This window comes from Fusarium vanettenii, assembly GCF_000151355.1.
Source record: "Fusarium vanettenii 77-13-4 chromosome 1 genomic scaffold NECHAsca_1_chr1_3_0, whole genome shotgun sequence".
NCBI classification, from domain to species: domain Eukaryota; kingdom Fungi; phylum Ascomycota; class Sordariomycetes; order Hypocreales; family Nectriaceae; genus Fusarium; species Fusarium vanettenii.
The window spans coordinates 1,504,295-1,528,999 of record NW_003315881.1 but is presented as its reverse complement, the minus strand read 5'-3'; the positions used below and the strand labels follow the sequence as shown (position 1 = coordinate 1,528,999).

General features: G+C 53.5%; 6 protein-coding genes across 6 annotated transcripts; 4 read left to right on the top strand and 2 right to left on the bottom strand.

Moving 5' to 3' along the window:
• Positions 1–4,125: 4,125 nt before the first annotated feature.
• Positions 4,126–5,848, bottom strand: NECHADRAFT_98799 (uncharacterized protein; the record flags this gene model as incomplete). Its single annotated transcript, XM_003053506.1, has 3 exons — positions 4,126–4,930; positions 5,059–5,103; positions 5,443–5,848. 3 exons carry the CDS (start codon positions 5,846–5,848, stop codon positions 4,350–4,352), a joined length of 1,032 nt encoding a protein of 343 aa, XP_003053552.1. The 3' UTR covers positions 4,126–4,349.
• Positions 5,849–14,458: 8,610 nt separating this feature from the next.
• On the top strand, positions 14,459–15,781 carry NECHADRAFT_74817 (carboxylesterase-mitochondrial 37S ribosomal protein YmS2; the record flags this gene model as incomplete). Its single annotated transcript, XM_003054224.1, has 3 exons — positions 14,459–14,673; positions 14,726–15,546; positions 15,615–15,781. The coding sequence occupies 3 exons, from the start codon at positions 14,459–14,461 to the stop codon at positions 15,779–15,781; spliced, it is 1,203 nt and encodes a 400-aa protein (XP_003054270.1).
• Positions 15,782–16,897: 1,116 nt separating this feature from the next.
• Positions 16,898–17,797, top strand: NECHADRAFT_98798 (uncharacterized protein; the record flags this gene model as incomplete). Its single annotated transcript, XM_003054223.1, has 2 exons — positions 16,898–16,975; positions 17,076–17,797. The coding sequence occupies 2 exons, from the start codon at positions 16,898–16,900 to the stop codon at positions 17,538–17,540; spliced, it is 543 nt and encodes a 180-aa protein (XP_003054269.1). The 3' UTR covers positions 17,541–17,797.
• Positions 17,798–18,344: 547 nt separating this feature from the next.
• Positions 18,345–19,783, top strand: NECHADRAFT_74815 (uncharacterized protein; the record flags this gene model as incomplete). Its single annotated transcript, XM_003054222.1, has 7 exons — positions 18,345–18,460; positions 18,525–18,651; positions 18,714–18,959; positions 19,014–19,273; positions 19,316–19,334; positions 19,441–19,483; positions 19,653–19,783. The coding sequence occupies 7 exons, from the start codon at positions 18,345–18,347 to the stop codon at positions 19,781–19,783; spliced, it is 942 nt and encodes a 313-aa protein (XP_003054268.1).
• Positions 19,784–20,094: 311 nt separating this feature from the next.
• Positions 20,095–22,089, top strand: NECHADRAFT_32012 (uncharacterized protein; the record flags this gene model as incomplete). The annotated part of the gene is made up of 2 exons (XM_003054221.1): positions 20,095–20,158; positions 20,213–22,089. The coding sequence occupies 2 exons, from the start codon at positions 20,095–20,097 to the stop codon at positions 22,087–22,089; spliced, it is 1,941 nt and encodes a 646-aa protein (XP_003054267.1).
• A 435-nt stretch (positions 22,090–22,524) lies between these two features.
• Positions 22,525–23,724, bottom strand: NECHADRAFT_74813 (uncharacterized protein; the record flags this gene model as incomplete). Its single annotated transcript, XM_003053505.1, has 1 exon — positions 22,525–23,724. The coding sequence occupies one exon, from the start codon at positions 23,722–23,724 to the stop codon at positions 22,525–22,527; it is 1,200 nt and encodes a 399-aa protein (XP_003053551.1).
• Between the last annotated feature and the right edge of the window lie 981 nt (positions 23,725–24,705).

Below are 24,705 nucleotides of genomic sequence, written 5' to 3'. Positions count from 1 at the left end.
GCGTCGCCGCTTCGATTGAACTAGCCTATACCACACGATGGCGATAACGGCAACGGGGTTAACAAATCCCAGCCCCATCACCCAGGGGTCCCAGTACGTCAAATGCTGCTCAGGCATCGTCACCAGCAGTGTCCAACCGGAAGCAATGGCGGAGACTGTCAATGCTCGCTGGGCCATCCAGAAGTCGTATTCGGGCATGCCTGGTGCTTCATCTGAGAAGACGCAGATGCATTCGGGTAGGCAAAGCGCTCTTTGAGTGCGTTGACCATAGTATATCACGGTCTTTTCGATTTCCTTGCAGGCTTGTGCAAGGAGATGGTCCACGCATGCAGCGAAGAGGTGTCCCATGGCGCAGACTTGGCGGTGGCTGATAAAGGTGCTTGAATGATGGTGAGCTTCAGAAGGAACACGATTGATAAAAGCGTTGAAGGAGGCTCACTCTGTTTTTTTTGTATGCGTTGATCTCTGTGGTTATCTTGGAAAGAAGTTCTGTGCGTGCTTGATTGTGGTTTGGGTTGGATATGAGGTCGTAACCCTCGGGATATTGAGTTTTTAGAATCACGTTGCCACCAAACACTCATGAAAATGCATTTAAACACCGTGTCCAAGTAAACGGCTTTCGTGCCCGATTGCAATCCTGAGTCATGCAGTGCAATTGAATTGGCCATGCCTCGCAAACCAGCGCTCAGTTGGGTCCGTGATAACATCAATGGTGTTGACCCTTGATACCCTCAGCTTTCAGCTGTAATACTTTAAGAATGGTACGGACCCCATCAAACCAATAAAAGAGCGAGTAGACTGCAAATAACAAGAGAAAAGTACCCATCATTGCATCGCATTCATCCCGTCCCTGCTGAAATCCAAACTTCCAATAGGTCCCTGGGGCACGTGCCTGAGCCCGGATCCGCTACCCTCAACCAATCCTTTTGCCGCCGACATGGGAGATATTGAATATGGCGCCTGCTGTGAAACTTGAAATATCGGACCATGGAAATAAGATGAGCTCTGCAGCTTTGATCATGAAAAAGAAACGAGTTGAGACCGTTTGACTGCGCCTTGGTGGAGTAACGTTACGGCGCCAGCGCGTGATGATTGAAATTTTTGATCAAGCCTGATGTTCAAATGCTTCATTAAACGCCATGGGGACCAGTACAGATGCTGCATGTTTTGATAGTGCATCTTCCTTGTCCAGTCATGCATCCATTGCGGTGCCCTCCCTCTCATGTGGTTTGCCAGCCTGCCATGCTCCGCCAACGTCCCCCCAACACAGACGGCCCCCAACAAGCGGGACCAAGCATGAATCAGCTCGTCCAGCAATTCTTTGTTCCGTAAGAGTCGGTGGGTGATTCTCACATGAAAGCCCACAGGCCACCGATGTCCGATTGCAAGCTCGACCCCTGCAGTGCCTGTCCAGTTCGACGAAGGTGACGCAGCCGGTGTCGCTTTGAAAGAACGAGGGCAAGCCAGGCGACGCATATCACACAGATCGGGTTGACAAACACCAGACTTATGACAACTGGGTCAAGTATCGTGCCCTTTATGGGTATCCCGATCCAAATGCCGATAGTAGAGAAAACCCACGAGAAGCCGAACATGATAGCCGCCATGCGCATGTCACTGTCCAGCATGCCTGGGTCTTGTTCTGAAAAAGGTCGAAGGTATTCCGGGAGTCGCATTTTTTCTTGAAATTGTCTTCCCCTTGCTATTATCGCATCTCGTCGTTTCTGGATGACATAGTACTCAATCATGGCAACGTAGAGACTGAAGAACCCCCTGCAGAGGATCTGCCCGATGAGTTCCCCACAATCGTTTGACATGGTTTAAAGAGTGACCTTGGTTGATTGATTCGCACGATGCTCGTCAAAATTCGTAAGTTCGCACCTGAGCCTCGACCGAGGCCAATAGTGATGGTGTAGGATGGATGTTGTCTGGAGGTTTTTCGTTAGGATTGCCTGGAGACAAAAACGAAGGACTGTCTCTACCAGAATTAAATAACCATGGCTTGTATTTGTACACTTTACCGTCGGGGACAAAAATCAGGTGCCTAGCAACGAGAGAGTTTAAAGGTGCATAATTGTTGATCACGACTGAGCACCCATTTTAGGCCCTTGGAACACCAGCGTGACGGAAGCATAATTCCGACGAGAGCAACTTAGTACCGCCCCAGACGCTCCAGCAAATGAGCCCAGTTTATCACCAATGGATGCCTCCATACCCAGGCGTCCATTGAAGGACATCAACCTTGAGCTCATCACTGTCACTCCTTCGCTGAACCTGAAGCCAACTGCCCGAGCACAAAGTTTTCGGGAGTCCCTACCTCCATGAATGATACCGGCTGCAGTTCAGACATTCGGTTGCTCTTGTATCAGTAAGTTCCTTCAGTGGATGGAGCATGCGACATTCATCCGAGGTAGTTGCAACGTTCATCGTGGAATGAGTCTAGGAAAGATGCATCCCTGGATGCCCACCCACTCAAGAAAAGAACCAGGAAAGCGCATTTCTGACTCTTCGAGCACTCGTTCGGATAGACAGAGGCACCTGACAGTCCCGAGCCGGAGGCTAAGATCGATAGCCAACGCCAACTTCAGGACGGCCCAGATATGGTTGACTACAAACTCGACGGATGAGTTATAGAATGATACTCGGCGCATGTCTGCATCCATGTTCTTAGGCATACCAATTTTATGTGAGGTTTTGAACAGGCCGGACTGACTACCTCCCCCCTACTGTGGTGATTCTTTCTTCAACTGGATGAAACCTCAACCTTCACCTTCCCCCGACTCGATGTTTCTTTCCTTCAAGGTGTTATCATGAAGAAGAGTGCTCTTTCCAACCATTCATGGTTCGATGAGAATAAAACTCCCTCCGAGATGGGAAGAATCTTCTTCTTCTCTTTTGCTTCTCCATACCAACATGGATATCACAGCGTTAACAACAGCGATTACCCTCCTCCCCCTCCCCTCCATCCCCAGTGCCGCTCAGGTGGCCAATTTTTTGTTCCAGATGGGCCTCGCAGCCCTCCTCCCGTGGTGTCTCCGAACCTGGCTCAAGCATATGGTGGCTCCGGACATCGACAACGTCCCACTGGATTTTCTGGTGGAGTGGGCAACACGGTTCGGTGTATACCTTCCAGCCGGCTTCTTAGGCGTAGCTACGGCGGCCTTCGTTGACACATGGAAGCCCACGATCTGGTGGTGGTGATCGACAGTGCTTGCACTCGGGGTACGGTCGAAACAGTGATCCCACTGAGACATCATGTCATACTCTTTGGAACCTTTTCACCTTGGAGCGGGCTTTGATGGTTGACTGTAGCTACCTTGACATTGCACTCTGTCAGGTAGTCCGACCTCATCCCAACCCTGAGCTTCTGGTATTACACTACCTCCAGTTTGCTCTTGGCCTCTCTCCCATGTTTATCATGGTCCTTCCCGGCTTCGTTGGCGACAGAATAACACGGTTTCAGCTCTCGTCGATCAAAAGGTACGTCTCAGATCTGTTCTGCTTCAACCTGAGTAGTAACACACTCCAGATTGCACACACGGAACCCCGAACCCCGAAAGAAAGAAGCTTCACGATTGGCAAATGGAAAGGGCGTGTGGGCTTGTTGTGCGTGGGAGGTGATCAGAACTTGGTTGAAGCTGTGGTTGGGACTGGAGTTGGACGGTGGAGCTGGCGAGAAGTTTGGAATTCGAGGGTTTGTCTTGAGACTTCATGGGTGCGCACTTATGGAGGGCATGGCAAAAAGGAATCCGGCTGGTGTCAGAGGGGTCGAATCAATGTACAAGTCCATCACAGCCTCATTCTGTTCCATGATGTCGATGGTGGTAATGGGGATGCGTTTAAAAATTCAGACACTTGGAACTGGTGCTTCCAAATCCCATGTCAATGGTGAAAGTTTGAGGGCGAGTCCCTGAATGCCAGGTGAGGCGGCCTCCGACAATGATACATGTTAGTTGGGATGAATAATTGCTGCAAGGCTTTTGTCAAGCCTGCTGGAAGGATATTTGATCTTTATCAAAAGATTGTCATAAATCATCATGTGCTCAGTAACGACAAAGTTTAACAGTGCAGCCTGGCTCAACCTTGAGGGACTTCAGGATCGTGGAAACATCTTCTAGACAGACCACCATCTAAAAATGGGTATTAATCTCTATGAGATGCCTTTCCCCCCATATCGCTACCTGGCATAAAACATTCTAACTACGGGGGCGCATGTCCAACGCCAGATGCCCCAGTTTTGAAGGCCTTGATGAGCCCTACTCCCAAGCCAAAGCAAGAAAACCAGCCACAATAAACCAATGCTCAGAAACGACAACGCCTAAACATGCTCCTGTACTGTGAACCCGTCATTATCGGTTCTGGTAAATGCCAGCTGTGCCATTATCGGTGAGTTGGTGGCTGGTGTCAACCGCCTGTAGTTGGTGACCTCGCCCCCTCTCCCCGTACATCCAGGCGCCGTAGGCCTCTGAAGTCCGCGGGAAGGTGTAGTTGGCTTGTGTTTGTGATTGATCCCAAGTCTCAAAGCCGGTCGGGGGCACTGCTCCGGCCGAGAGAGGAACAGCCGTATCCATACTTGTCGTGGTACCTGCTTCAAACCCCGGAACCATGCCATCCATCGCCGGAGTGTAGACGTCGGATAACGTAGAAGATCTCCGCTCGTATTGTCGGTTGGGGGCCATCAGATGATACTGAGGTGTATGGTGGCCAGGCATGGGCTCGCCACCATAGGACATGGATCGTACTGGGGGCGCGTAATGAGCCCAGGCCATGTCTTCGCGAGAGGGTGGTTCTGAGCCTCCAGATGCCCAACCAGCCGACGCTGGAGACACAGAGAATGGGGAGAACTGGGCACTAATGGGCGATTCTGCTGGGTAAGATCGCCAAGTCGGGTTGGGCTCTGCTGTTTTTGATGTTGGGCTCTGGGATGAGTCTGCTGGCACCCAGGTAGGTACGCTTTGGTTACCCATCTCAAATGCAGGAACATTTGTCGACGATGGTAAGGACACTTCGCATCCCTGTTAGTATCATGTGCCCCATGGTTCGAGGGAGATGACTGACCTCTCATTTCAGCTGGGAACCCCTCATTTCTAGGAGCTTCTGTAACTATTGGAACTGTAACGGGCGTCACTTGTACTGCTGAAGGGCTAAAGGGCTGCTTCGATGGCTTAGGCCGCTCCGGTGGATTGCTAGTAGATGCCGCTGGCGATGATGAGGCAGAAGATCCCTTAGGCCCGGCCGAAGATCGAGAGGATTGCTTCGCTCGTGAGTCGTCCGGTGGCTGATCTACCGGATAAAAACTGCATTCCTTCTTCAAACGGATGCAGTTTATGCATCGACCTTGGATATCAGATGGGGATGGGATACATCTGATCTTTCGACGCCGACAATGGCCTTGAGTGGGTTAGCCAAAGGAGAGGACGACAAACCAGAGATGAGACTTACCACAAGCTACCGAGGTGCGATGATATCCGAGCTTGTTTCTCTTCTTTTCTCCCGAGGTACCCATTTGTTGTTGCTGAGCATCTGTTTCCGGCTGGTGTAGAGGCGCAGCGCTTGACGTTGAAAATGGCCCCTTGATGCCCATGTTGTGGTCTTGACTGGGCAATGGTGCATCATGGACATTGGCCATACCCAAGGAAGAAAGCTGCTGTTGTGAAGGGACAGTGTAGGATGGCACGTAGCCTGAATGCGCCATGTCCATCTCATTACTGAGAGGAGGCAGAGGTGGGTATTGGTAAGACATGACCGAAATCATGGGCACTGACGATGACAGGGGATCCGTCACCAGGTTACCAGGACTAAAGAAGTAGGGCTTCGAGTGACTGGACGACGGGATGGCGAGGGCCATAGAATAGGCCCTGTGGTCCAGGAGATGAGTTGTAGTATCAGGTTGGGAGGCCAGGAGCTCTTGAGGGTATGAGAAATATAGAGTTGGTCGCAAGGTAGATAGGGTGGTGGCGAAGTGGATGGTTCCAGGACAAGGTAATTCGCGGGCCTGGAAATGATCTCATAGAGAATGGCGAGAGGGCGGCATGTATTGGGCGGCGATGCAAGAGGCTGGAAAGAAAGGCACTCGTGCCCTATCGTGCCTGTAGGTATGCAAGACAGAGAGGCGTGTGACAGGCCAGGGCCAATCGAGAATGCTGTGCAGGTGTCTGCTTGCAAAGGCGGCACCCGCAGCTTTGAGACCCAGATGGCAACAGTAAGCTCGCCAAGCCAGGTAGACGGACGACAGTGAACCCGTACTGAGACGCCTGCGAGCCGGTTGACGAGAGCGGAAGGGCCGAGATACCGAGCACAGAATATGGAGACAAGAACGAGAACGATGGTTTTGCCCTGGTCAGGTTCAGTGCGGTCCCCTTGAAGTATTTGAATCCTGTCCCTGGGGGGCAGATCGACTTCTAGTGTAAGCCAAGGTCAAGGATCCTATGCTTTCAAGATGGCCAGCGGGAGCTAAGCCAACGAACCGGGGAGGGGGGGTGAGGATCGCAGTGTCGAGTCGGAGGGTTAACCGACTAGTCTAGCACGCAGTTCCTGCTGTGGGTACTGTACAGTATTTGGCCGCTTAGTACCGACGACTAAAATGGTGGATATGAATGGGTGGTGACAACAAGCGTCTGGAGCGCCACCGGGGGGTAATATTGGTCGGAGGCAGTTGGGGTGCAACCTGAACGACATGGGCGTCTATCAACAGGCCATCGATCGACAATGCCTGAGAGTTCCTGCCGTATTGTCTTTCGTTTCTTCTCCGAGTGTCTTTGCGCGGTTCCCAGGGTGGCGGTCGAGGCCAGATATAAGAGAGTCTGTCGTGGATCAATGGACGGATATGATGATGATGAGCAGCCAAGACCTTTCTTAGTCTAGGACGTGATGAGCACGCCGGAGAAAAGGAGAAAGGAGCCAGGTTCAGGGTGTCGTGCTGACTGTGGCATGGTATGGCTTGAGATATCCAACAACGACGTCTTGGTAGTTTCCTTAAATGGCCCAGTCGAGCATCCGAGGGAAACGCTCTGGAAGATATTTCAGTCCCATAGACGCGGTAACCTCCAAGATCGTATGAGCAACGATCCGTCCGGGGAGCCCTTGGACGTCGAACCCCGATATAGAATCCGTCACCACAGATCAAGATCCTTTGGAGTTTCAGGTAAGCACGCTATGCGGCACCTCGAATCGTGGAGCGGCTCAAGCACCCACTAGGGCTGTGATCAGTAATTGGGATCTCAAGGCAGTCCTGGAAGGCCCATAAACAGACCCGTAGGGATACGTAGTATGTATATCCGTACCAGCGTCCCTCCTTCTGTGAGGCTTATTGTTACGAGCCTCTATCCCTGTATACGAATGCCGTGGCGGCAGGGCGATGAGTTACGACCCCGATACGGAAGCGCCCTCCTGCAAGCTGGGCTCGCGGGTGCCAAGATTGCATGGACCACAAAGCAACAACACTGTCCAGTCGACATGGCTGATCTCCCATCTCCATCTCCATCTCCAGCTCCAGCCTCTGCAAAGCGCCTGCCCGTTTTTGGTCCGAACCCCTGGCAATGGGGCCTCCTCTGGAGGGCAGATCAAAGATGGGGGCCCGAGGCATCATCGTGGAGGTTCCATCCCGCAGAAACACTCTTCTAATGACGAAAGAGAGAATTTCCAACTGCGGCTGCGTCCAGAGCGATCCCACTTTTTGTCTTGCACTTCTTGGAGAGTGGTCACCAGGAAGCCGGTTGTTGGTCCCTGCTCCACTGATCTGAGTCGTGCCATAACATCCAAGGGGCGCGTTGCGGATACATACGCCTCATGCACAATTGTTGTCTTTTCTCTTCTCTCCGCCTGCCTGCCTCTGTGGACATTGGTCGGGAGAGACAAGCGCCGATAGAATCATCAGGCTTCTCCATCCGTCGAGCACTCGCACATGTGTTTGAAGTCTAGATTTGGACACCCACTCTTTGGTGAAGAAAAAGCAATGGCCATGCTCATGCTCAAAGGGACCAACTGCTTGTTTGCGACAGCGCCACCCAGATTCAAAAGACGAACTCCATGTACTACTGCAAGGTGCCGTTGCTCGTTTCCTTTTTTCTCCTTGTCGCTCTCAAGTTCTGATTGCTGTGGAAAATCCGGGTAGATGGAGTTAGCGTGGTGTCGTGTCTTGGAGCCACTCCCCGTCAGAACTGAATTGACCAAGATGAGTGAGTGACACAGACGCGTCAACATCCATGGATCCTGGCTGGCGCCGATGCGCGCTCCAAACTACGGACAAACAATGTGGCCGACCAACCCGCAAAGTCACCCCCAATGTGGTAATGGGGGCCAGAACAAGGTTCAGCCCAAGCGTTGCTACACTGCACGCCGTGGTCAGGGAGCTTGGAGCTGGGTTCCTGAGTCGCTTCAACGGAAGCGTTCTTGTTTAGACGTTGATCTGGTGTGTCTGTGCGTCTCCCTGCTTCATGCCCTGGCAGCTTGAGCCAGCCAGATGCGAGAATTTTACCATTACCCGCTAGATAGCATCTCTGGCTGGAGCTGCCATCACCCCTCTCCCGAGCTTTTGTGATGCCTTGTGGATACGATATCGGGTAGTCGATTTGTTGGGAGCAGGAGCCAGCGAATCCGACAGGACAAACACACTGCCAGCCGACCCCGTTTCCGACTTCTCCAAGCCTCAAAGAAATCTCCAGGCGGGGAGCCGGACACTGACGGCGAGAGCCCCTTTTCCAGCTAGCCCCGTAAGCGGCCATGGCCCTGCTAGGACCCCAATGAGGGAGAAAGCTGAAAGAGCTGAGGCCGCATCTGAGGCGAAGGATCACGCGCTGCCAGGCGCTATGGTATTCTGGCAGGTCTGGGTGGTTCTGACAGGTTTCGGTAGTGGTAGTAGGCAGTTTGGTTGCAGTACGAGCGCGCCATTGAACAACCAAGAGGACCCCTAAAGATGGGTCGTGAATGCAGTTCAGTTCAGGGGTTCCATCTTTAGATGTTGATCTCTTCGCTTCGCATCTCGAGTGGAAACCAACCCAGTGACAGCGGCGATGCTAATTCAGGGGCATGGCATGGCAACAGGTGCTGTAGTGACCGGGATGGCTGGAGAGTTCAGGATGCTCCCGTTGGAGGTTCAGGTGTCAAGCTGAGGGTACTCCCGCCGCTAGCTGAGTCGGGGCGGAGCTTGCGAGTGGCTAGAAAGCGAGTGGCTGCAAGTGGCGACAGCGGCCAGCAGCAGAATGACAGGAAGAAAGTCGAAATAGGCTTCATTGAGCGGTTTGGCCGCGATTGGCGTGCGACGGAACCGACGAGAAGACAGAGAGAGCAGATTTCGCGGTCAGGTCAGTGCCAGGCAAGTGTGATGAACAAGGAACAGGGCACCAAACAGGAAAGAGCAAGGCTCAGCTTGGCAGGGCCTTTAGACCCACTATCTGGGAAGGAAGCGACGGGAATCGGCCTCCCGCAGACGCACGTGCCCTGTCATGCTCCAAGCTTCCTCATCGGGAGGCAGAGATCTCTGTAAGAGGTGCGCTATCTCTCCGCTTCCGCTGTCTCCTCCACCTCTGGCTCACCCTCCCCTCCCCTCCCCTCCACCAGATGGAGGCCACCTACCAAGTGCCGGCCCACCCTTCATTCAAGGATCGTCCCCGCCTGGCCAAGCTAGAGAGAGCGACATTTGCCATTTGCATTCTCCCATTCTCAACTCGTCCATTGGGAGCAGCCGACGCACCGCTGTACCCCATCCTCAACCCCTGAGGCGCCCGTTCTTAGGCCTCTCCTCTTGCCTCAAGGTTCCCTCTTGCGCAGCTTACTGCGTGATAGTTTGCAGAGCTCTTATCATTTCTCACATCGAACGGTTCAAGACATGGTCCGATGCCAACCTGACCAGGCTGTCAGGCCAGGTTGAAAGACGCCATCATCCTTGAACCTTCTTTGCCTAGCACACGCAGAGAACCTGCCAGATCCAATGACGGGAGGCTGCATTCTCGGAGTGGGTGAGCAGGATGGGCTCCAGTAGAAATGTACACACCAAGCCTTCAAGTCTCAGAGGGCTCGCGGATACCATCATCTCCTTCTCTTCCACCCACGGCCTTTGAAGGTTTCGACCAGACACGCAACTGGCTCCCATTTGCGCTCCAATCTACTGCAGAGCTGTCAGACACACAGCAGATTCTCAGCAGGCATGTCAGTTTGCGTCACTTCTCACAACAGGGAACACACCTTTCCACGAGACCATTTACGGGGGCCTGGTTGATCAAGATCCACCTTGATCTGATGAAATCTTGCGTCTGGTCGGCTCTCCGGATTTGCGGATGGGATGCAGTCGCAATTTTTTCCAGGGCGTCTGCGGCAGTCTGTGCTCTCCACCCCCCGTGCCACTCAGCTGGGAGGCAGAGGCAGAGGCAGACACTCTCTCACCTGGCGGTGATATCAGCATACACCTCATGTTACATGTACATGTTCGCTCTCGTGATTCTTCTTGGCGACGCATGGTGCTGTCATTGATCGAAACACTCAGAGCATCGGGGCCTCAAAGCTTCACCCAAAACGGACGCAATGACCGAGCAGGGATGACATGCTTTCAGCATATGAATCCGATGGGATCAGAAGATGCCGACCAAGGTCGGACTCCTCTGTCAGCCATTAGTTATCATCTACCAGGGTTTTATCCACTCGGATCGCCCAGGCGTTAGCCTCCCTGTGAGACAGCACGCTCCTCGACTTGTACATTCCAGACGGACTGTACACCTCCCCGTCTTGTTCCGACAACTCGAGCTACGACCAAGCCAGGTCTCCTCGTCAAAATAAAGGGAAATCGAAACTGCCTCACGCCAGCGGCGGCTAGAGCCTTCAAGTGCCGTACAGTTCTCCGGTTCTTGCGGGGGCCACCACGGAATCACAAGTCGCCGGTTGTTGCCGCGAACAAGACCCTGACTCCATCGTGTCTTTCCTTTGGTACCAAGTACGGAGTTCTAACACGACCTTGACTGACTCGGTTATGTCTTGCCAAGGCCAGCCCTCTTCGCTCGGACAGGCTGGATGTTACTCATCAGAATCCAGCTATTGGCGCATAATTTCCGTTGCCCTCCTCCAACAGCCGGAACGTTACGCCAAATGCCGGTTTGAGGGCTGCAATAGCGTCAAGCAGCAGCGACCGTTACTCTCTCGAGTTAGCCATTTCACTACTGCCGAGTCAAGAGCCCGCGCGAGTTCTTGCCGTTCTGACCGGACGATATCCGTTTGCCACACGGCTAATGTTGCAACAGTTGAGAGGATCCTGTGGCATATTATCAGTGGGGTGGCGTATCCAGCGCCGCTGGTGGCACATTGATATGGGAAATACATCTGCCTCTCAACTTTCCCATATCCTCGTTCCTCGATCTCTGACGATCCGCGCGAAGATGGGAGAAAGACAGACATGCAGTAGTAGCTCTACATACCTAGATGAGCTGGAAGTGACAGCACCTTTCGATCTAGGTGGGAAAGGATTGACAGGCCGATCGAAAACCAAGCCCTGCTACTGCTGGCCCCCAGAGATAAAATGACCGACTGCATGAGACGCCACCGCTAGATCGATCCACGAGGTCTTAGATCCCTGATGGCTGTAACCCCTTGGACATTTAGGAAAATGTCCGAGGGGCGTCTTGCCTGTTCCAGACTCTGACAGAAACCCAAGACCTGTGACTTATTCAGCTACAGGAAGTCTCAGGTCCCCCGTGTCTTTGGGGCAGCGTCTGCTCGCCATCTGCTCACTACCACAGGGAGGGCTGGCTGTTCTAGTCCTTATTGAGCAGCCCGTCGTTTCCCAGCGTTCCCCGAAAGACATTCTGGAGCTGCTGACGATCTTTTCCGGAATCGGAACAGGTTCTAGGTTGTCAGGGCCCCCACGCTCGGACATTAACAATATTTCCCCCACGTTCACAGATCCAGGCCAACCTGCCATTCACCTTGTCTTGATGGATTGGTTGCCGTGAGGAAATCCGGCAAGGTCATGAGGTGTGACCTCACCGAGCTTTGATGGCGCATGTTCATCCCAGTGCCGTTCATTCAATACTACGCAATAGAGGCAGTGTCTGATTGGAGACAAAAGAGCCTCGAATCTTGGTCGATCTGAAGGCCACTTGGCTTGTATGGTCACCGGTTTGAGATGCTCTATTTTTCTGCTCACACGCTTTCTCCCCCCTTCACAGGAAGCAGTCCCAGTATTCTCTTTCGCCCACCACTTCATCTATACAGACGCCGGGGGCCCGACCCGAACATGCAGGAACAAGTTAGGGCGATGAAAACCGGTTGCACTTCCTACCGAGACTGTTGGTTCCTAAACTGGGTTGCAATTGATGTTGCGGTCTCGTTTAGCTAACCTGTTCGGGGATTCATTGCAGTTGGATAGGCTTTATGTTTTCTTTTGCGACACCTAGGTTGGTAGGCTGGCTCAATCCGTTAAGATCGACAACTAAGGTCTGCGACACCATGTCACTTTCCCATGGGACCATTGATCCCTGGGTCAGGAAATGTCACAGGGAAACTACTTCTGATTATCTCTCAAGCCGCGGCCCTGGTACGCGGAACCATCAACTTCAGACCCCCGATCTCCCTTGCGACGGATTTTTGCTTTTGGGGCCCTTAGTTGGGGAGGTGAGTTCTTATTTCCGGTATGCGGCCTTTTCTTTCATTATTTTGAGGGACAGCTTGGAAAGGGTTGGTGATGATCAGGGTTCTTTCTCGGTTGGCTAACTTCGGACTATGTAGCAACTATGTTATTTGGTCAACCCTTTCGTTTCCCGGAAGCCGGGAGTGGTGGTACTCACTTAGATCGTCTATGGTCGTCTGCGATGATCATGAGAGTAAAGTCTCAACTCTATCGAGATGATGGGTACCCCAAATGTGAACGTGGTTGATGTGCGTTCGTCGCTTGCAGCCCCTAATGGTCCCTTAGTGTCCAGGGACCAACACATAAGATCCTCTACTATACTCCCCACAGCCCCTCCTCATTGTGACAGTTTCGAGATATCATATTGTCGGCCCTGAAGACCAAGTTCTATCATCTCTGAATATGACACCCCTCCAGGCACTCCACCAGACAGCCAACTTCGTCTCCCCAACTGGGCGATTGATCTCCTTAGCTTGGTCGGCTAAAACAGGGAAGTTAACTAACATCACAAGACCAGGGTTTACGCCTGTTTCTAATCTCGCCGAGAGTTTAACGAGGATGCGCGCCGACGAGGGTGCGAGAGAGATTCCAGTAGCTCTGCAAAGGTAGGCGACTTCTAATTGGGTTTGTCGTGTCCCTATCGACGCATCCGTAAAACCATGCGAAGATGGGGGTATGGGGCACTCAGTTGTTAGAACGGAAAACTACCGACTTTTTCAAAGTATACCTTTTCCACTCGCTAATGGATGTGTATGAAAAAACCTTTACGCGAGGCGGGTGTGCTTGAAAGATAACGCCGGATCGAGCTGGTACCGCTCAACCGGTGGAGATACTTTTCGATCCTGCACTGTAACAACACTTTGTCTCAGAGAAGTGAGAGAAAGCAAGTACTATGAGGTTCCATCGATCGTGGTCCTTTTGACAGGAGGCCACCAAGTTGGAACGGTGGGTGTGTCTTGGTTTGGCCAGGCTGATGGGTTTACCCTACAACACATTTGAGGCCCTCCTTGATGTTCAACTTCCCATGCAGGAAAGATCATGATTCTTGGCCCAGTCACTAGATTTGAGCTGATCAGGGTTCTGTACATGCCATCCAATGAAACCCATGGCCCCGTGGTTGCGCAGCAGAGGGGCGAGATGGTTGGGTGAATCATAAGCGATAGTGAGGCGAGTTGACACTCAGCCCGATACTCATCGGACGAAATGACAGAATGTTACTCATCCGACCTATACTCTAGAATTCCGTGGACTAACACCATCATACCCCAGTTGAGCGTCTTCACTTGTCGCACAGGTGTTCTCGTGACCGTGTATGCCAATCCTCGTCCAGCTGTCAGCGCCTGCCACTCCAGCGATACCTCCAGGCCTTGATCCAGACCGTCTTTTCCATGGCAGCACCTCACGACATGAGCCTTACAGAACATTATGTTGACCATGATTCACAACCAGACTCCAAAGAACAAGAAGACCGAGGCCGCACTGTACAGCTGGGTGCCAGATGGCAGGACATCTACAGTGTGAAAGACCAAATATGAAACGAGCACTGTGCCCCAGTAATTGCGCCTGCAAACAAGTCGGGTTGGCTGACAGGCCCGACACTGTGGCCCAACCATCATCATCAGTGCGGCTGGCTTCACAAACAAGAAATCGAAAAGAAGAAAGAGAGTGCGGGAGGCCCGGATGAGAAGCGGTTCCTCGACGGATCCAAAGCAGAAAGAGGCAGGAAACATCGAGCGCAAAGCATCGATCAAAACATCCCCGCCATTCTTCGCTGGTGGAGGGCACGCCTCTTGTCTGCACCCCGCCTCTCAGCTCAGCTCAGTTCAGCTCAGCCCATGATCCAGCATGAGCGACCTACAGCGAGCCTGGGCAAAGTCCAAGTATGGCATGTCCAACGACATCTTTAACGAGCTGGACGAGGAGCAGGAGACTGATATGGTCCCTGAACTCCCGGAGCCTGTGGACGACGACTCCTCGTCTGCTTCCTCGGCATCGTCCGTCTCTTCTACCGGCACCGTCATCCCATCGGCGAACCAGAAGCTATTTGCTCGACCTCAAGGGTAGTTCCAACGCATCTTGCTGAGAATCCATGGCGGGACTGACACTTTGCAGAGTCGCCCGTGGCAGGACCCTCGAGCAGATCCCTTGGACCACCTACTTTGAGCGAGAGTTGTCCCTGAGGTCGGAGCAGGACCCAGAGGTAGTCTATCATGCCTACCTGACATCGCCAGTGGACAAGGGGCCACTGTTTGTAATGCATCATGGAGGAGGATCCTCTGGGCTGTCGTTTGCCGTGGTGGCTTCTGAGATTAAAAAACGCCTTCCCGCGGCTGGCATTCTGGCCCTTGACTGCAGAGGTCACGGGTCGACGGTCGTCCCGGGAGATGCGGCGCTGGATCTGAGGCTGGAGACACTATCGACAGACCTCTTCAACGTCATCCAGCTGACCAAGTCTGAGATGAAGTGGCCAGGGATGCCACCGATCGTGCTCGTGGGACACTCACTTGGTGGAGCCGTCGTGACTGACTTGGCCAAGACGGGCCGGTTGGGAGCATCGGTCTTGGGGTATGTCGTGCTGGATGTGGTGGAGGGCTCAGCCATCGATGCTCTGCAGAGCATGCATACGTACCTATCTACGAGACCATCGGGATTTGCGACGCTGCAGGCAGGTATTGACTGGCATGTCCGATCGCGAACGATCCGCAACTCGATCTCTGCCCGGACGTCTGTTCCTGCACTGCTGGTCTTTGATGCGAACCAAGACCCGACACGTCCTTGGAGATGGCGGACTAACCTAGGCGCAACGCAGCCGTTCTGGGAAGGCTGGTTTGTCGGTCTGAGCAAGAAATTCCTCGAGGCTAGAGGAGGAAAACTGCTTCTGCTAGCTGGGACGGATCGACTTGACACCGAGTTGACTATCGGTCAGATGCAAGGTATGTCGGCGTTATTCAGTGACACCCCTTGAGACATTGTGTAGGTACTTACTAGAGTGTGTGCACAGGGAAATACGCCTTGCAAGTCTTTCCGGAAGCGGGCCACTTCATTCATGAAGATTTGCCAGAGAAGACGGCTGTGTCGCTGGTGGACTTTTACCGCCGAAACGACCGAAGCACTCTCGTATTGCCCCCCAAGGTGTCGGAGCTGCTCAAGCAAGGGAAGAGGGTATGATGTGCAGTCATAGTCACAGCCACGAAAAGGCCTGGGCTCCTTTCAACCAACATGCGTGCGTATTTCTCGAGTACGTATTCGCACTGGCTGTAGGGCTGCGCTATGAATCCGGACCCTCGGAAGAGGAGCGACCAACAAGCCGGGGTCAGGGTAGAGCTGTGGGTGGGCATCGGCATCCATGGATGGGTAACACAATGGCATGCAGGTGCAGGCAGCATCACGTACATGTTGACGGGTGGCACCAGCTGCATTATGTTCTTCCTTGGGCGACCGTGACGAGTTTCTGATGGGTGCCGTGCCGGGGACAAGACAGGAGGATCCGCGAGAGGAGGCGTCTATTGAGCAAGGGGCTAGGTACATGTAGTCGTTTGATTGTCATCCATGGAACTGGGCTGGACCCGAGATAGAAGCGAGCTGGCGCTTATAGACTGAGGAATAGCAGAGAGTTGTTATTGTCAATATTTGAAGATGGTATAGTTTAAGGCTTGGCATGGGCTGCATACTTATTTGTGATTTAAATGTCGTTGAACGCAAGCCTGCATTATTGAGGCATCCATGGCTGCTATTGAGACGCCATCGTCAGTGGGGAAATTGGCCTTGACTGGGACATGTCCTCGTGGACAGACATACTTCCCATCCAATGTGTGCTTCTTATTGATTCCAAGGTTTGATCTCTTATTCATGGATGACAATCCTACCCAACAATTCAAACCACCACGTACGTAAACTGTAATTCCTTGTTCAACCCTGTTGAACTTTGTCGTACTCGCTGCAATCTCGTTGCTACTTGACTTTATGTGCCGGCAGCAAATCTCCCGGTCTAGAACCCGTGGAATTGCGACGAGGCGGCGATTGGCTGGGTTTTTTGGACAATGATTGGGGAATGGCGCGTTTTAGGCCCATGATCCATGATTTCCGGGGTTGGCCTTATAATTAACCGTCGCCCTGCAGCTAGCTGCTGGGACCTTCCGATGACCCCGAAGGACCGAAGGCTGATGCTCTCAACAACCTTGTTTTGAAGCATACAAAAAGCCCAAGCTCTCTCGTTGCTGTCGCTGCTCAATTCTGCTCTCTAACAAAGACATCGTCATCTGCACGGTTCGCAATCTGTTCATCATGAAGTCTACACTCTTCATCGCCGCCCTCTTCGCGGGTCTCGCGTCTGCTCAGCAGGATAAGCTCCCTACATGCGCTGTACGTGCCCCCTAGCCACGACCGCAATCTCACCGCTCGTCGCGTGGAAAATCGCCATTGCAAGCTGTGTATCCCTTTGTTTACTAATTTTTGGCTATAGCAACCCTGTGTCGACAAGTATACCACGGGCAAGGGCATCGCCGGATGTGGTCAGTTCGACTTCAAGTGCATCTGCAGCAACGAGAGCTTCCTCGACGGTATCGCGTGCTGTCTCGAGGGCGAGTGCGACGACAAGGGAAAGCAGGCTGCGGTCGACTACGCGAAGAAGATTTGTTCCACCTCGGGCGTTGATGTTCCTGATGAGGTGGTTTGCAAGGACTCGGCCAAGGAGAGTGCGAATACGAGCGCGAGCGCCGCGAGCGCCAGTGGTAGCAACACTGCCGCCAGCGACACCGCCAGTGGTACTGCCAGTGGTACTGCTGCGGCTACAACCGAGACCGGCACCTCGACAGAGACCAGCGGTAGCGGTGCTGCTGAGACCAGCTCCGCTGATAGCGGCAACGGTGCTTCGCGTGGAACAGCGGCTGGACTTCTGGGTGCCGTCATGATGGCTCTCGCTCTGTAAGGGATAAGCATATACAGATCGAATGGATATTGCTTGGGATTGGTAGTGGAAGTTGTTTGAAGAGAGGGAACATGTTTAACGAAAAGAAGGGGTAATACTATCGACGGCGACGGGAGAGTGAGCTTCTTCTTTGCAACATCGAGTTTACAGAGCCAGTCATGTATACCGGAGAGACTATACGGTTGCCGCAAGGCCACCTTTAATTACGAATGGATTTACGTTGAAGACACATGGACTTGGGTTACGTTTTGTTATGCTTTGCACTGGGATATCGTGAACATGATCAAATTAGCAACACGGCAGAGGATCATAAAGAGATGAGGGTATATCGTAGGTGATATGAAGAATATACTACAGAGCCCCAATATGTCGGTCTGGTGGGTTGCTTATAACTCTTTCATCTCCTGATCTATGGCGAGGCATGTCCACACCTTGCACGTTCAACCAGCACTTACACCACAACCATGACACCATTTCTTATCCGCAACTCACCCCTGTTCGGCCCTATCGATAACTCTCCCAATTTATCCATTTCGCCGAGTCAACCTGGAGAGAAGCAGGCCTCATGCTGGCAAGACTGGTTAAAGGCCCCACCAAAGGTCCCTGGGCCAAAGAGAGCAACGCCAATGGGTTCCTGGGACCTGAAGAGACGACCCCGCCAACAACGTCACTAGAAAGAGGGTAAGAAGTGGTGGGCAACCCCACCAACCCAAACAGTCTCTGACCATGAAGTCACCTCTTATTCTCTCTCCACCATCATACCTCCGTCTCCCTCTCGCCAGCTGACCGTAGACGCCCTCAACAATGGCTCCCAAGACCATCATCGCGCCCTCCATCCTGTCGGCTGACTTTGCTCAGTTCGGCCATGACTGCGCTCGCACCATGGAGCAGGGCGCCGACTGGCTGCACGTCGACATCATGTAAGTGCGCCTCCATGGCGGACGAGTATCTTGTCATGCGATCGAGTGCTGACTGTCGAGATAGGGACGGTCACTTTGTCCCCAACATCACCTTTGGACCTCCCGTCGTCGCCTCGATCCGAGGCCACGTCGACCAGCCCACCGAGGCTCTTGGCAGAGGCACCTTTGACTGCCACATGATGATTGCAGAGGTAAACAGCACTCTCTCGGTGTTGGATGGAGTATGGACAGGGGCTAATTATGGGGACATTAGCCCAAGAAATGGGTCAAGGAGTTCAAGAAGGCCGGATGCAACCTCTACTGCTTCCACTACGAAGCCGCCTTTTCCAGCGATGCCGAGAGCCCCGAGCAGAAGACCGACGACAAGACCAACCCCAAGGCCCTGATCCGATATATCCACGACAACGGTCTGCTTGCTGGTATCGCTATCAAGCCTGATACCTCTGTCGACGTGCTGTGGGAGATTCTGGAGAACGCTAAGGAACAGGAACGACCTGATGTAAGCTCTCGCCTGGATGGCTGTTACGGGAGAGATATTGACATGGAGTGACAGATGGTTCTGATCATGACGGTTTACCCCGGTTTCGGCGGACAAAAGTTCATGGCTTCCGAGCTTCCCAAGGTCCAGGCTCTCCGAGAAAAGTACCCCGAGCTCAACATCGAAGTCGACGGCGGTCTGGGCCCCGGCACGATCGACCAGGCCGCGGATGCCGGTGCCAACGTCATCGTGGCCGGCAGCGCCGTGTTCGGAGCCAAGGACCCCTCCGAGGTCATCTCGCTGCTGCGCAAGTCGGTGGATGACCGCAAGGCAAAGTAAGTTGGGGGTGTTTATGGCGTGTGGGTAGCGATTTATAGACGGGAGTTGAGCGATGATGTATGTGATGAGAGATGATTATACGCGAAAAAGTTGATTATTCTAGGAATTCTTGGAGAATAGATTCCAGTCTGCCTACTGTTGAGTCTCTGACTTTGTTTCCTAGTGTTTCCTTTCATCCCATCTCCCTGCTTTGATCGACTCTTTCGGTATGATGTTGCCTATTCGAGCTTATTGGTAAACTAAGCGCCAGCCTCGGCGGCTCTACGTTTGTCTTGGAGTTGGATCCTTTTCATCTCAGCCATGAGTCTACCAATGTTGTGCAGGCGTCTAGGTGCATAATCCATGCATAATCCACTGTGCATTATGGTGGTTCAGGCGATCAGATAAAGGCGGTGGAGCTCTCGAATCATCATCATGGGAGCTCCGTGTCAGCGCCCGTGGCGGCTCCAAGAGAGTACAACTCTGTGCAGCAAACAGAGACACTGCAAACGGCAATTGACCTGTAATATGTAGGAAATCGACCTTCAGAGACATTTTTAACAAAATTAAATCGTGAATTGACAGAAAAATCTTGTGGCTGCCCCTCCCAGCCCGTGTATTTTTCCAATGCGACTGACAGACGCAGGGTACAAGGGCCGCGCGCGAACCGCCCATGGGATGATGGGTCGATTTTCGGAGCCAGAATTTTTATAGATTGGCGACGTCAGCCCATCTTTTTGCGACTTCGCACACTCCCAACACTCGGAAATTCTTGTCCTCCAAAACTCTTTCCTCTGCACAATTTCTGGTTGCAAAGAGTCAATTGCCCAGGGACAAGATGAAGAGAAAGGCAGGCTCCCGCGCCGATGCCTCGGCCGCCATCAGCAAGAAGCCCAAGCCTTGTGCGCATTCCCAATTGCTCCCCCCCCAACGCAGAACTGACTTTGACGGTGTAGCTCTCAGCGCAGAGGTGGCCAAGGAGCGCTTCCGTGCTGGACTCTTTGACAAGGACGTGCTCAACTCGTACACGGAGCAGTACGCCGAGTCTGCGCCCTACAAGCATGCCGTCATCAACGGCCTCGTCAACGACGAGCTCCTCCGGTCGGTGCGCGCCGAGATCAAGGCCAACGTCGAGTTCACCCCCAAGGAGACCGACATCTACAAGATCCACCAGTCGGGCGACCTGGCCAACCTCGACGGCCTCGACGACGAGTCCCTGTCCAAGCTCCCCTCGCTGCTCAAGCTCCGCGACGCCATCTACTCCGAGTCCTTCCGCGACTACGTCTCCCACATCACCGCCTGCGGTCCCCTGAGCGGCCGCAAGACCGATATGGCCATCAACATCTACACACCCGGTTGCTACCTGCTCTGCCACGACGATGTCATCGGCAGTCGCCGCGTGAGCTACATCCTCTACCTCGTCGACCCCGATAACACTTGGAAGCCCGAGTGGGGAGGTGCTCTCCGCCTCTTCCCCATCCAGGAGCTCACGGACAAGCACGGTGAGGTCGCCAAGACCCCTCTGCCCGATGTCACAAAAGTCATTCCCCCGGCATGGAACCAGCTGAGTTTCTTCGCTGTTCAGCCTGGTGAGAGTTTCCACGACGTCGAGGAGGTCTACCACGCCGAGACCAAGAAGCAGCTCGAGAAGGATGGCGGCCGTGTTCGCATGGCCATCAGCGGCTGGTTCCACATCCCCCAGCTCGGCGAGGAGGGCTACATCGAGGGCGAGGAGGAGAGGAACGCAAAGAACAGCGGCCTCATGCAGCTGCAGGGCAACCCAGCTCAATACGACATGCCTCAGCCCTTGGTTATCAAGGTTGATAGCTCGCAGATGGGCCAGGAGGGCTTCGATGAGGCTGATCTCGAGTTTCTGCTCAAGTACCTCTCGCCGACGTACCTGGTGCCTGACACCCTGGACCAGATCTCATCGCACTTTAACGAGGTGTTTGAGATCACCCTGACCGACATTCTCTGCAAAAAGTTTGCCAAGCGCCTCAGGGCCTATGTTGAAGCTGAGGAGAAGAAGCCCACACCAGAGGACACTCCCACGATAGAAAAGACGTCGTCGTGGCGTGTCGCGAAGCCTCCTCACAAGTACCGCTACCTCTATCAGCAACCCAGCGGCCCTGACCAGCTGCGCACTTCCCAGGAAGAGTCGCCCATCACGGAGCTTCTCGACATATTCCTCCCCAGTCGTCAATTCCGCCAATGGCTCCAGATGGCGACCAACACCACCATTGAGAGCGCGGATCTCCTAGCTCGTCGCTTCCGCCGAGGACTGGACTATACCCTGGCTACCGGCCACGAGGGCAAGGCGCGCGTCGAGATTAACCTGGGCTTCACCCCTACCCCTGGTTGGGGCGACGATGAGGAAGAGGAGGAGGAAAATGAAGAAGCCGAGAAGAAGGGTAAAGAGGCCAAGACTAATGGTAAGGGTAAGGGTAAGGCCGTTGAGAAGGATGAGCCTGCACCCAAGGAGGCCGACGAGGTTGGTGGCCAGGAGATCTTCATGTCTGGCGACAACGACGCCGATGAGGATGCTGCCGTGTACCAGACAGGCAACGACGACGACAACATCCTCTTTTTTCAGGCTGCTGCTTGGAACAAGATGACCATCGTCCTGCGCGACAGCGGCGCCCTCAAGTTCATCAAGTACGTCAGCAAGAGCGCCAAGGGTGACCGATGGGACATCTCGGGCGCCTTTGAGATTGAGGAGCAGGAGGACAGTGACGATGAGAATGCCGACGCTGACGAGGGTCCTGCACCGGACGAGTCTGAGGAGGAGGAGTTTCAGGGCTTCTCGCCCGACGTGCAGAGCGATTCTGACTAAAGTGAAATGTCTGCAATATCGCGATGATAGATACCATGAAATAAAAAGCAAGGCAATGATTGATTTTGATTCGATTTTGAAAATGTTTGTATTTCCCACCTATCCAATTTGATGGTGCTCTTCGTGATAGACTCCGACTCATGGTATCGTAAAATGTCAGCTCTATGAACTGGTAATCGCTGTTCCCAAAATCCTTCTATGGTACAAGAGTTCTCTTTAGAACTCGGTCTGGCGCACATCCCTATCCGCGCGTAACTAGGCACTGATGAATCAATTGCCTTTCATCTCCTTGACTGCTTGCCTCAGCTAGGAGCTTCCTACCCAACGCCCGCCGAAGCACAGCGGCGACTGTTGCTCAAGAGATGTGGGTGTATGCTTAAGAGGTATGGTTGTTATTCAGCCTTATTATATAGAGGCAGATATCCTGTATCATCCTCAAGCTGGCTCCAACTTGTCGTTGAACAGGTTTGCAACCTCCGCCTGCAACAACTCTGTCACCCCCTGAGCCTCCTGGGTCCTTCCCGACTGAGTCAAGTGATTGACGGTGTCATGTCCAAGGAACGCAAGCCAGGAGACGACACTTAACTTCTCAGGTCTCGACTTCTTGGGCCCGACAGCATGTACTAGCCTCCGTAGTCTCTCCTTGTCCTTGAAGAACTGGAGCGCCGGTACGTGGTCGGGATGTGTTGGGTGATAGAGGTGAAGATGAGCTCGCTCCATGAGGAATGGCTGCGGTAGACGATCAGCCGTGGCGATGTGGGCGTCAAAGAGCTCTTCGGATGGCGCGGGACGGCTGTAGGCCTCGACTGTGGAGAACCACGAGACAGATCTCCACGAGGAGACCAGCAGGTCCGAGAGCAGAGGACTGGCTCTGAACATTTCCTGCGCTTGCAGCATGGTGGAAATGCCCGAATCGAGGTTGCCGTACTGGGGTTGGCATTTTGTCCGGACAAGCTCGCCCAGAAGATGAGATGCTCTCTTCAGGCGCTTCTCCTTAGATAGCTTGCTAGAAGGATCGTAGATTGTTCGCGACAACCACTCCCAGGCTACTTCCTCCATGCCCTCAGCAACCAAGAATGGGGCCAATGTTCGGATAAAAGTCTGGTTGTCCATGAATCGGAGATCTTGTTCCGCGCCGCATGACTTAAGCCATCGCACAATACGCGCTGCTGTTCCTGCCGAGGCAAGACCTCCTAGGCCAGGTTCCTGTGCTTGAAGCTGCTTTGATTTGGCAACCATACAACCAATAGCCGCCTTTGGTGTCATTAATCCTCTAGCAACGGCATGATCGAAAACTTCCATGGGATCGCGTTGCGGAGCGACCAGTGCTGAAGCTGATATTTTCGTGGGGAATGTTGACGTGACATCCTTGTTATAGCTGAAGAGGGGATTCGCGAGGATATCCTTCAAATGCCGGTTGGCAGCGGATAATCGGATAGGCTTGGGAGGATCGACAGGTTTCGTGGCAGGCGGTGGGCTTTCGGAAGATTCTCCATATTCGTGATCGAGTTGTTTTCGAAAGGATGTCTTGAGACCGTCGAGTACCTTCTGAGACTGCTGTTTGGACAGGGGGAGGGGTTCGTGGTAGGAGGCGAAGAGGTTCTTGAGCGAGTTGACCGATTTGGTGGAAAACATGATGGACAAAGGTCAATTGAGATAAATTGGCAGCAATGTTGGTGGCAGGCCCTGCCCTGGGAGGAGCTGACTCGACGCAATCCACGTAATTATCGCGTACTCGGGAACGGGGTTGGTGTTTGCGATAGACGCATTGCGGTCATGCGGCCTCGACGTTCAAACATGATGCCATCGTCGAACGAGACGCCACAAAGCGGGGCGGAAAACGTGTCATGTGATGCCAGGGGCTTGTCAGCCTCAAGTGGCTTTCCTTTGGAGGAGGGGCGAATTGGAGAATGGGGATGGACGTGAAAGTGTGAACCGCCCGCTCAAGCAAGGAGCTCAGGTGGGCCCTGACGCAGCCCCCCTGGCTTGAAATTTGGACCGTCACCCAAGTACTGAGACATTCCTGGCCACCTGGCCTGTCTCTGGCGTTGCCTGGCGGATGCGGCCTGTTGGGTACCGATACCTGAGCCAGAGACAGCCGCACCGCACACAGCCTTGAAGCGCAAACAGCCGGCGTGCGTGATAGGACTGGAGCGACAGCTACCGAAGTCGCTGAGATACGCGGCACCCTAAAATGACGAGACGCGGGCAGATCCAATGGTCGCAATCTCATGGGCGCAATAACAGGGCAGCAAGGCCTCAATTGAAGCAAGGAGTCGGCAGAGTCCCAGAGGAGGAAGGCGAGACCTCGCTGCATCAACTTGGCATATCTTTTCCCTGCGAATGCGACGCTGTCTACTCCAGCTTTGAACTCGATCCCTTTGTGTAGTAGGTGGCTGCCAGGTCTCGTGTGGGCTCTGGCTGGGGCCGGAGACGGAGAGAGCTGGCTGATCCTTGATTCGACCCTACCTGGGGCTAAACGAGCAAGGAAGGTCAAGGTTGTTGGTCTTGGTTCCAGGTTGCGTTGCGCAGGTACCTCCCGTCCGATCTCCAGGGCCGGCGGTCGTAGCGATGGAAGTGGCACAAGACGGACGGCAGCGGCAACGCGACGCAACG